General features: G+C 45.3%; 1 protein-coding gene across 1 annotated transcript in view; it reads right to left on the minus strand.

Moving 5' to 3' along the window:
* LOC309548058 (plasma membrane calcium-transporting ATPase 4-like) overlaps nucleotides 1-12,783 on the minus strand; it is a gene marked incomplete at both ends in the record, with an annotated part of 1,291,629 nt that overhangs the window by 812,372 nt on the left and 466,474 nt on the right. Inside the window, one exon of the mRNA XM_082248025.1 lies at nucleotides 3,117-3,278. Coding sequence (XP_082104151.1) covers nucleotides 3,117-3,278 — 162 coding nt within the window. The remainder of the gene's footprint in view (nucleotides 1-3,116; nucleotides 3,279-12,783) is intronic.

Genomic DNA, 12,783 nt, shown 5'->3' on the forward strand with positions numbered 1-12,783 from the left:
CTGAGGGCTTCATTTAGGCCAGGATTTTTTGTGGCCTGTAATAACGAGGAACACTTTAGACAGGAAGCGTATGCTCTCTGTGAGAGATTCTTATCGAGAGGATACACTAGGACTACCCTTCGTAAGGCATTCAATAAAGCTTGCCAACGTGCTCGGGAGGACATTATCTATGGAGAAAAGAGAAAGGCCACTAGTGAGACAGTTCGCCTGATTATAGGTGTTGTGTCTCTGTTAGCCCCCTCTGAAAACATCACACTGCTGTCTTATCCCCTGCACTACAACTTTATCAGGGTAATGCCAATATTGCTACTTGTTATGGCATGGATAACTAAAAGATAAATAAAAGTCTTTTTACTAATTAGAGTATGTTCCAATATGCAGATTATATCCTATTGGCTACATCAATTGCCTGTGGTGCCCTGCTCTTCATCAGTCCCTGTGTCCGCCCAAAAGCCATATATACTGCATTCATATGGAGAAGGTCTGTTTGCCCTAACTGGATATACATGCAAATGCAAAAATATAGTTCTGGTTACTTACTGCTTTAATGTTTTCTTTTGTTGTATGACTAGCCACTAATTCTTGTTATTTCTTCACCTTAAGAATTGTCTTGATTATTGTCGGTTATTGTTGATGAAGCTTGCTGGGAAACGCATTGACCACTAATCAAACACTTTTTAACCACTTTACCGCTAAGTACTGTAATAGTACTGCGGCAAAGTGGCTCGTTCCCGTCTGACGACGTAGACCTACGTCGTCAGACTCCTCCCCTGTAGGCGGCGCGCGGGGCGCGCTCCCGCTGTTTTCATTCACAGCGGGAGTCGGGCCAGGGGAGGAGCAGCGGCGATTGCCGCTGCTCTGCCCCGATCGCCGGGGATCTAGTGTGGAGATCCGCCCGCCTGTGTAAACACAAGCGGGCGGATCTCCTCAGTGACAGGGAGTGACAGATCGGACTGTTCAGCATAGCTGGACATCCGATCTGTCCCTGTCTCACAAAGTCACCTCCCCCCCCACACGTCAGTAAGCACCAGGCATACATTAACCCCTCCCTCTCCAATAAAATTAACCCCTTCCCTGCCAGTGTCATTTTTACAGTAACAGTGCATATATATAGCACTGATTACTGCAGTAATGTCACTGGTACCCCCAAAAGTGTCAAAAATGTCAGTCAAGGGTCCGATCTGTCCGCAGCAATGTCGCAGTCCCGCAAAAAAAATCGCAGATCGCCGCCATTACGCGTTAAAAAAAAAACACCAAAAATGACAAAAATCTTTCCCTTTGTTAGTAAACTCAATAACTTTTGCGCAAACCAATCAAAATACGCTTATTGCGATTTTTTTTTACCAAACATAGGTAGCAGAAAACAAATTGGCCAAAAATTTTAAAAAAAATTGGTTTTTACATCTTTTTTGGGGGGAATTTCATATAAAAAAATGTGAAAAATATTGTTATTTTCTCAAAATAAACGCTCTTTTTTTGTTTATAGCGCAAAAAGTAAAAATCGCACAGGTGATCAAATACCACCAAAAGAAAGCTCTGTTTGTGGGAAAAAAAGGACATCAATTTCGTTTGGGTACGGCGTCGCACGACCACGCAATTGTCAGTTAAAGTCGCACAGTGCCGAATCGCAAAAAGTGGCCCAGACGTAAGACAGCAAAATGCTCTAGTGGTAAAGTGGTTAAAGTCAAGTTTTGGTTGACTGTTAATCAGATCAATTTTCGAACAATTATACACCTCCATATTGTTATAATGTTATGATGTGTGGCTCTTTCTTTCTCTTTTATGATGTGATACATTTTTTCACCGAGTGTGGAGGTGTTTTTTCCTCCGCTCTGGAATTTTAAAATGTATGTAATAAAAGTTTATTTTTTAATAATTATGTTTATCAAGTCTATCTTTTGATGTGCCTTTGAAAGTCCAGCTTTTTAATGTTTAGTTGGTTTCCAACAAACATTCCCCTTCTCTCTACCATGGTACCTTTTCCTTAAAAAAATGGTGTCCCTAGCTTTCCCTCAACAATGGTGTTAGCAGTTTTTCTCCTCTCTCAAAAAACAGTGTCAGAGACAAGTATGAGACGTTATTGTGACAAAAAGTTCCACGTCATATGGCCAACCCTGCCATTTTCTTTACAGCAGCCAAACGTTACAAGACCCAAAGTGATCTCTGCAATAGCTATTGCAAACAACATAGGGCCCCATGTGGTGTTGTAGTGTAATAAAAGTTTTTTCTCCACAGATACTAATCAGATTAAAACATTTATGGCTCATTTCCACTTGTGTTTGGGGGGGGGGGGTGGTAAAAATGTGCAGCTGAGGTCCTCAGTCATCGAAAATATTATCCCCACAGTTGTGTCCAATGGGCATTACAGACGTTAAAGCAGATGGTGAGGAAGTGATACAATGCCTCCTCACCGCCTGTCAAATGCTCTCTGAATAGCAATCTGAACCCGAAACACTCTTTCGAGAGCTACACTACCTAAGGAATGTTCTGATGCAGCTGACTTTGGGCTCTTTCACACGGTCCGCCTCCGTAGGCGGATCCGTGTTGCTCAGCGGGGATCGATCCGCGATCCCCGCTGAGCCGGCGGATGACAGCTCCGTCTCCGCTTGCAGAGCGGAGAAGGAGGTGTCTCAGCACCCGCTGCCCTCTATGGGGGATCGGATGAGAGCGGACCGCTTGTCCGCTCTCATCAGATCCGCTCCGCTCCGATAACTGAACGGATGGAAAAATAGGGTTTCCATCCGTCCAGATTTCAGCACAGGATCGGATGCGGATGGCAGCGGGTGTCAGCGGAGGTGTCTCCGCTGACACCCGCTGCCCCATAGAGCTGCATGGAGGATCCGATCAGATCCGCCTAAAAAACTGACAGGCGGATCTAATCGGACCGCCCGTGTGAAAGAGCCCTTAAGTGATTAGTAAGAACATGTTGATACACAAGGGGATGTATTTATAAACATTTTCAACCAAGATTTATACTTTTTTCTAATTAGATTTAATTGAAAAATGTGTAAATCCTGGGTTAGAGTTGTGTGAACCTTGGGCAAAAACATTTAAAAATAGACTCCAAGACTTTAGTGATTCAAATAACATGTCCCCAAACTTTTGGTAAGAAGCACCTGCTTTTCCAATCTGTACTGCAAGTCGGGTCAGCTTCCCCTGCAAAACAGACTTTTCCTTCTTCGGGACCCTGACAACTTTCTTCTCTTTTTCCTCACTTTCTCCACCATCCTCACATTTTAGTGGTTGTATTTCCAAGGCCACACCATCTTGTGTTTTAGCTTAAAAAATGACAAGAACAAACACATGACACAGTGAAACATAATAAAATATTTACAGAATATAATTAACAAAGAGATACAATGTCTCCAGATAGCATAACACAAACAGTAATGTGTTCTAAAGTAGTGCATCAAAAGAGGAGACCAGAGAGAAAATTACAAGACAAGAAAAAGAAATGTGAGATGGACAACTGGTTAAAAGTGTAAGGGGGTAGGAAAAAATTAAGATATGAGAAAAAAAAGAAATAGCATTTTCAGAAAAAGCTATGTAACTATGTAACATTTTCAGAGTATGCAATCTTTAACAATGAACCTGTCTTATTTGCTCCTTTTTAGGGAAAAACACCTGTTGATTCTGTTCCTCTGCTGGACTTGATTATTATTGTTCCCAGCTATGTGTACTACAGACATTCCCCCCCCCCCCCCCCCCCACACACACACACACACACACACACACACACCTTTACCAATCCCCAACACTGTATCTCCTTAGATACAAGAGGTGAGTGTGTGTTGTCACCCTAGGACAAAAAGTGTGTTACAGGAAGGATCACCAAGTTTTTGATCTTGGGTTTAGATACACTGTAACCACTTGCTGGCCGTATACTGTATTATATATATATATATATATATATATACACATACACACACACACACATATATACAGAGGCAAGGCAGCTCTCCTGTGCAGAATCCCGTACCTGTATGGGGTTCTGCACTTCCGGATCTGGGGTAATTGGACACAGTGGGAGCCAATCAGCAGGTCCGGCGGACTCAATGTCCACCGGAACCCACTGATCTTTCCCCAGAGAAGCAGAACTGCGGTCTGCCTATGTAAATAAGGTCGCTGTTCTGTAAAAAGGGAAGGCAGTGATCCTGTGTTTCTGCTAAGCAGGAACACTGATCTCTGCCTTCTCACAGTACAAGCACATCGCCCACAGTTAGTAAGCACTCCCTAGGAACACATTTAATCCTTTGAGCGCCACTGATTTTAACCCCTTCCCTGCCAGTGTTATTAGTACTGCTTCCCCAAAAAAAGTATCAAAAGTGTGACTTCGGGCCTAATTTACTATAACGCTAGGCCGGAGTACTTTTGTACTCTAAGGCAAACTTGCCGTAAACACACTGCATAATCAAATTCACTATAATGATCAGGAAAAAGTTTTTGTGAATGCAAATTTACTATTGGCAATTTACTAAAAGTACTAAAAGTACCAATGTTTTGAGCATGATAGCGTAGCTGAAATGGTTCTGAAAGATGTGGTTTTAACGTTTGGACATGTTCTGCTTTGAAACTTTTTCAAAAAGTGATGTGGAAAAATAAATTTCAAGGAAAGTGTGAAAAGTAAAAAATTCTCCCTTAGCCCACGACTCTGGAACAGCACATGTGCGCATACTCAAACCTTAAAAATAGTTTCAAACCTATGCCTAGGAAATAGTAAGCTGCCGTTATAGTGAATAAGCAAATTCGCCTATGCAATTACGAGTACGCGGCCGCAAAAAATAGGCGTAAGTGTATAGAAAAGCAAGTGTCATCCATTCATTCAAATTGTTCAACTTTGTTATTGATACAAAAGCATACATTTTAATTGTGGCATGCATTGTTTAATTATTAAAGACAATTGTGCTTTCTGTTTTTTTTATTTCGCTTCTTTTTCCTTTTTATATTAAACAATGTTAGATGGCTGCAATGTTTTCATGTGTTTTTGCAACAGATATTTTTCTCTCTTGCTCTCTCTCTCTCTATTATATACAGTGGGTACGGAAAGTATTCAGACCCCCTTAAATTTTTCACTCTTTGTTATATTGCAGCCATTTGCTAAAATCATTTAGGTTCATTCTTCTTCCTCATGAATGTACACATAGCACCCCATACTGACAGAAAAACACAGAATTGTTGACATTGTTGCAGATTTATTTATATATTTAAAAAAGAAAAACTGAAATATCACATGGTCCTAAGTATTCAGACCCTTTGCTTAGTATTTAGTAGAAGCCCCCTTTTGATCTAATACAGCCAGGAGTCTTTTTGGGAAAGATGCAACAAGTCTTTCACATCTGGATTTGGGGATCCTCTGCCATTCCTCCTTGCAGATCCTCTCCAGTTCTGTCAGGTTGGATGGTAAACGTTGGTGGACAGCCATTTTTAGGTCTCTCCAGAGATGCTCAATTGGGTTTAAGTCAGGGCTCTGGCTGGGCCATTCAAGAACAGTCACGGAGTTGTTGTGAAGCCACTCCTTCGTTATTTTAGCTGTGTGCTTAGGGTCATTGTCTTGTTGGAAGGTAAACCTTCGGCCCAGTCTGAGGTCCAGAGCACTCTGGAGAAGGTTTTTGTCCAGGATATCCCTGTACTTGGCCGCATTCATCTTTCCCTCGATTGCAACCAGTCGTCCTGTCCCTGCAGCTGAAAAACACCCCCACAGCATGATGCTGCCACCACCATGCTTTGGGACTGTTGGGACTGTATTGGACAGGTGATGAGCAGTGCCTGGTTTTCTCCACACATACCGCTTAGAATTAAGGCCAAAAAGTTCTATTTTGGTCTCATCAGACCAGAGAATCTTATTTCTCACCATCTTGGAGTCCTTCAGGTGTTTTTTAGCAAACTCCATGCGGGCTTTCATGTGTCTTACACTGAGGAGAGGCTTCCATCGGGCCACTCTGCCATAAAGCCCCGACTGGTGGAGGGCTGCAGTGATGGTTGACTTTCTACAACTTTCTCCCATCTCCTGACTGCATCTCTGGAGCTCAGCCACAGTGATCTTTGGGTTCTTCTTTACCTCTCTCACCAAGGCTCTTCTCCCCCGATAGCTCAGTTAAGCCGGATGGCCAGCTCTAGGAAGGGTTCTGGTCGTCCCAAATGTCTTCCATTTGAGGATTATGGAGGCCACTGTGCTCTTAGGAACCTTAAGTGCAGCAGAAATCTTTTTGTAACCTTGGCCAGATCTGTGCCTTGCCACAATTCTGTCTCTGAGCTCTTCAGGCAGTTCCTTTGACCTCATGATTCTCATTTGCTCTGACATGCATTGTGATCTGGAAGGTCTTATATAGACAGGTGTGTGGCTTTCCTAATCAAGTCCAATCAGTATAATCAAACACAGCTGGACTCAAATGAAGGTGTAGAACCATCTCAAGGATGATCAGAAGAAATGGAAAGCACCTGAGTTAAATATATGAGTGTCACAGCAAAGGGTCTGAATACTTAGGACCATGTGATATTTCAGTTTTTCTTTTTTAATAAATCTGCAACAATGTCAACAATTCTGTGTTTTTCTGTCAGTATGGGGTGCTATGTGTACATTCATGAGGAAGAAGAATGAACCTAAATGATTTTAGCAAATGGCTGCAATATAACAAAGAGTGAAAAATTTAAGGGGGTCTGAATACTTTCCGTACCCACTGTATATTTATATATATCGAGAGAGAAAGAGAGATACTGCCATGTTCATTTTGTATGCCCAGGGACTTTTGTCATTTGGGATATATTTCTTTTTACAATGAGCATGCTCAAAAAATGTGTTGTTTAGCCATATCTTTGGCTACACTGAGCATGCTCAGACACTTTCCTGTTTGACATCTGAAATTAAATGGTAGATAATGCACTCCTTGCTCTCCATCTCACATACATCTTAACCCAAACTCCCACAGATGTCTTCACAAACCACACACAATACCATTGCTAATGCAAATTTAAAATCAATAACAATTTGGTGTGTTGTTCAGTATTTTCAAATGATGAGCTTTTTCACCACAAAAATGGAATGTGTGTACCAACATCATTTATACAATTCAAAATGTAATTTCCAACATTCAGAGGGTAACACCACTATTCTATGCTCACACACCAATATTCAAAAAACATCACAGAGTAAATCAAGAAACAGAACTCCTGACTGATGGAATTACACCACCTATAGGTAAATGGCACAAGAAATTAAATCTTTGCTTGTTGGAGGGTTCCACCACCATTGCAAATTTTGCCATGTGTTCCACGGCCAAGGACAAAAAGCAGCCTTGTGAATTCCACACCAGCACCAATTGCAGCCTCTTACCAATAAATAAAAAAGCAGCAGAATTAAAGATGGGCCTATAGGAGCATGCTGACCGTAATCAGACATACCCAGCCTTGGACCCAGATGGCATATCACAGAAACAGGTTGCTCATTGGCACTCAGGACTTCCAGAGTATATCTGCATTGATTACCTTTAGGCACCCCAGGAACTTAGGGATGTTTAACACCACAGAGACAGAGGCTCCATGTGTGTGGCAGCACAGTGGCTAAATAGTTAGCGCTTCCACCTTGCCCCGGGGTCATTAGTTTGAATCACCAATTCTTCCACTACCAAGCTAGAAGTTTGCTTGAGTTCCGCACATCGCGGATCGGGTAGACAGATTATTGGCTGGGGGCGACCCAGCGGTCATGTTGCATGTGGGCACCAATGACCAAGTAAGAGGAAGGTGGAGGATCCTAAAGAACGATTTCAGGGACTTAGGGAATAGATTGAGGAATAGGACCTCCAAGGTGGTTTTCTCTGAAATACTACCGGTACCTCGAGCCACACAAGAGAGGCAGAAGGAGATTAGGGAACTTAACAAGTGGCTGAGGAACTGGCGTAGGAAGGATGGGTTCGGGTTCCTGGAGAACTTGGCTGACTTCTCAGTCGGCTACCGACTCTTTGGTAAGGATGGGCTGCACCTTAATGGGGACGGTACAGCTCTTTTGGGGAGAAAGATGGCCACCAAGTTGGAGGGGCTTTTAAACTAGGAGATGGGGGAGGGCTCAGAAGTAGAGTCAGTCAGGAGGGAGCAAAGGACAGAAGGTATTATTAAGGTCAGCAGCGACAGTAGATCCGAAACGTCAATTGGGAGGTCTGTGCGGGCAAACCTCAGACCGAACAGAAATAAAAATAAGCACCATTCACTATCAACTTCCACAAATCTAAGAGGGGTATATGCAAATGCCAGGAACCTAGATAATAAAATGGATGAGTTGGAAATTATAGTACATGAGGAGGACATAGACCTTGTGGGAATAACAGAAGCTTGGTTCGACCCCTCACATGACTGGCTGGCCAATATCCAAGGGTATTCTGTGTACCGGAAGTACAGGGTAGGAAAAAGAGGGGGAGGGGTATGTCTCTATATCAAGAATAATGTAAGGGTGATAGAGAGGAGTGATATTATGGAAGGGATTAGTACGGAGTTAGAATCTGTGTGGGTAGAACTCCATAGGAAAGAAGTAAAGGGAAAAGTAATTGTGGGGGCTTGTTATAGGCCACCCAACCAAAGGGAGGAGGTAGAGCTGGAATTTATATCACTGTTGGGTAAAGTGGCAAAGCTGGGATCAGTCATCATATTAGGGGACTTCAATTATCCCAACATTGACTGGGAAGAGGGGACTACACACAGAAGGCCCGTCTATTCATGGAAACCTTACAGGACAACTACATGTCTCAGTTGGTGGATTCTCCTACTAGAGAAAATGCAGTCCTGGATCTATTGATCACTAATGACCCAGACCTAATCTCAAATGTAGGAGTCCAGGACAACCTGGGCTCTAGCAATCACAGGATGATCACATTTAGAGTAAATAACAATATAATAAGGCAAGAGGGGAACATAAGAACCCTAAACTTCAGAAGGGCAAACTTTCCCAAATTGTGCTCGATGATGGAAAGGGTAAACTGGGACCAAACCCTAGGAATACTGACCATGGAGGAAAAATGGGAATGCTTTAGGAACATATTAAACAAATGCATCTCGCAGTGCATTCCTATGGGAAATAAATTTAGAAGAGACAAAGCCAAACCTGGATGGCTAAACCGTAATGTTAAAAAACGTATTAGGGGAAACAAAATGGCCTTCAAGAAATATAAATCGGAGGGCACATTATCGGCTTTCCAGCAATACAAGGAGGCAAATAAGAAAAGTAAATACAAAATCAAAATGGCTAAAATCAACTTTGAGAGACAAATAGCGGTGGATAGTAAAAAGAATCCTAAGAAATTCTTTAAATATATTAACAGCAAAAAAACTAGGGCAGAGCATGTTGCACACATAATTAACCACTTAAGCCCCAGCCCTATTTCGGACACTTTTTGTTTACAAGTTAACCACTTCCATACCGAGTCATGTAATATGACGTCGGCAAAGTGGTTGTACAGATCCGGGCCGCCGTCATATGACGTCGGCCCGTTCTAGCAGCCAGTGCGCGCCCCCGGCAGTGCGCAGCGGCGCGATCAGGGATGAGGATCGTCCCTCGGACATAGCCCATCCCTGATCAAGGTAAACAGCCAATAGAAATTGGCTGTTTACCACGTGATCGGCTGTGTCAATCACAGCCGATCACATGAGCGGCTCCAGCACGAGCCGCTCGTTCTCTCTGCAATGCGCGCCCCCGGGGGCGCGCAGAGCAGCGATCGGGGACGAGGCTTGTTCCTCGGACAGAGTCGATCCCCGATCTAGGTAAAGAGCCAATGAAATTGGCTCTTTACCACGTGTGTCCAATCACAGCCGGTCACAAATGTCAACAGAGAACACGGTAACTAGCTGTCACCGTGTTCTCCTCCTCACACACTGATCCTGTGTGAGGAGGAGATTGTGGTAACAGCTAGTTACCGATTACAGTGCACACTAAACACACTGATTGCCCCCCCCCAATAAAGAGCACCTGTCACTAGCCCATCAAAGTACCCGAGTACCTGTCACCAGCCCATCAGGCCATCAGGTACTCAGATGACAGGTACTCGGGTACTCTGATGGGCTGGTGACAGGTATTCGGGTACTCTGATGACAGGTACTCGGGTACTCTAAATGACAGGTACTCGGGTACTCTGATGACGGGTACTCGGGTACTCTGATGACAGGTACTCGGGTACTCTGATGACAGGTACTCGGGTACTCTGATGACAGGTACTCGGGTACTCTGATGACGGGTACTCGGGTACTCTGATGACAGGTACTCGGGTACTCTGATGACAGGTACTCGGGTACTCTGATGACAGGTACTCGGGTACTCTGATGACGGGTACGCAGGTACTCTGATGACGGGTACTCGGATACTCTGATGACGGGTACTCGGGTACTCTGATGACGGGTACTCGGATGACAGGTACTTGGGTACTCTGATGACAGGTACTCGGGTACTTTGAGTACCTGTCAACGGAGTACCCATCATCAGAGTACCTGAGTACCTGTCACCTACCCATCAGAGTACCCGAGTACCTTCCACCTGCTCATCAGAGTACCTGACGCCTGAAGTACCCGAGTACTTGCCGCCTGCTCATCAGTACCCATCACTACTCATCAGTACTCATCAGTACCTATCACGTATCAGTACTGATCATCAGTACAGTATCACCTATCAGTATCAGTACTACTCATCAGTACCTATCACCTGCCTGTCACCTGCCCATCAGAGTACCCGAGTACCTGTCACCTGCCTATCGGAGTACCCGAGTACCTGCCACCTCCTCATCAGTACCAGAGTACCTGTCACCTGCCCAACAAAGTACCCGAGTACCTGTCACTAGGGTTGAGCGGACACCTAGATGTCCGTGTTCGACGGGTTCGGCCGAACTTTAAAAAAAAGTCCGGGTCCGTGTCCCGGACTTTTACCGAACTTTTCCCGGACACCGAACCCCATTGAAGTCAATGGGGACCCGAACTTTAAGGCACTAAAATGGCTCTAAAACACCAAAGGAAAGGGCTAGAGTGCTGCAAATGGCAGCAAAACGTAATTAAGAGCATGGCAAGTGCTCTGCAAACAAATGTGGATAGGGAAATAACTTAAAACAACAAAAAAAAACAGAAAAATAAAACAATGTTCTTCTTCATCTCTGAAGGACGAGGCCCATATGGAGTAGGAGGGAGGTTGAGGTGGTGGTGGATGTGGCGGTGACATAGGCGTGCGCACAGGGTGTGCTGGGTGTGCCTGGGCACACCCTAATCACCTAGGGCACATAGCATTGCCAGTGAGGAGATGGGAAAGATCTCCCTGGGACCTGCTCTGCTCTATTTCTCCTTGCCTACAGGTACATGGCCCCGATACATTACTCTCCCTGCTGGCAAACACATGCATGTGTATTTCAACTTTGGGGTGCACACCTTAATGCAATAGGCTGCGCACACCTATGGGCGGTGTAGGTGGAAGCGGCGGTGGAGGAGGACCAGGGCCGGATTAACAGCATCATGGGCTTGGTGCTGAGGATTTTGAAGGGCCTTAAGGGCCGTGCCTTGCCATGCACCCAGAGGAGGAAGGGTGCAGCCATGCATGCCTAATTCAACATGGGATGCTGTCTCTGAAGCCCATAAACACATCCATGCATCGCCAACTGTCCCTCCTTGTCCGGCCTTCACGCTGTGTGGGGAGGTTCTGAGGGTGCTGCCTGGGGAAGCGAGCATAGAAGCCAGACTTCTGTGTTTACAAGTGACAGAAGAGCGGTAACAGTGAATATGGCCAACCCGGGGCCTATATAAAAGGTAGGGGCCTGGAGCTGCAGCTCCAATAGCCCCTACATTAATCTGGCCCTGAGGAGGAGGACGAGGTAGCCAACACTGCTTCTTTTCAAAAATTTTAAATGAGGGTACACCCCAAAAGAGTGAGAAAGAGCAAAAATGGAACAATGGGTGGGTAAGGTCGGTATCCATTGCTATTCTGCATAAGGTACGGAAAAGTCCCGTGGGATCCATGCCTGGTTCATTTTAATGAACGTGAGCTTGTCCACATTGTCTCTGGACAGGCGGCTGCGCTTGTCTGTTATAACGCCCCCAGCCGTGCTAAATACCCGTTCAGATAATACACTGGCTGCAGGGCACGCCAGCACCTCCAAGGCGTAAAGGGCAAGCTCAGGCCATGTGCCCAATTTGGAGACCCAGAAGTTGAAGGGGGCAGACCCGTCATTCACTACATGTAGGCGTGTGCACACATACTGCTCCACCATGTTGGTAAAATGCTGCCTCCTGCTAAGACGTTCCATCTGAGCTGCTGGTGCTGCTGTTTGTTGTGGCGTGCTGACAAAGCTTTTCCACATTTCGGCCATGCTAACCCTGCCTTCTGAGGTGCTGGCGGTGCCCTGGTTGCGTTGGCGACCTCCTCCTCCTCCTCCTCTGCCTTGTGCTTCCACTGTGGCCCCGCTGTCAGATGGGAATGCCAGCAGCATGGCGTCTACCAGCGTGCGCTTGTACTCGCGCATCTTGCGATCGCGCTCCAGTGAGTGAATTAAGGACGGTACGTTGTCCTTGTAACGGGGATCCAGCAGCGTGGCCACCCAGTAATCAGCACAAGTTAGAATGTGGGCAACTCGGCGGTCGTTGTGGAGACACTGCAGCATGTAATCGCTCATGTGTGCCAGGCTGCCCAGAGGCGACGAAAGGCTGTCCTCTGTGGGAGGTGTATCGTCCGTGTCCTCTGTATCCCCCCAGCCACGCACCAGTGATGGCCATGAGCTGGCCTGGGTGCCACCCTGCTGTGAACATGGTTCCATCTCCTCCTCCAGCTCCTCC

This window comes from Pelophylax lessonae (genome assembly GCF_965119305.1).
Source record: "Pelophylax lessonae genome assembly, chromosome: 2".
Lineage (NCBI taxonomy): Eukaryota > Metazoa > Chordata > Amphibia > Anura > Ranidae > Pelophylax > Pelophylax lessonae.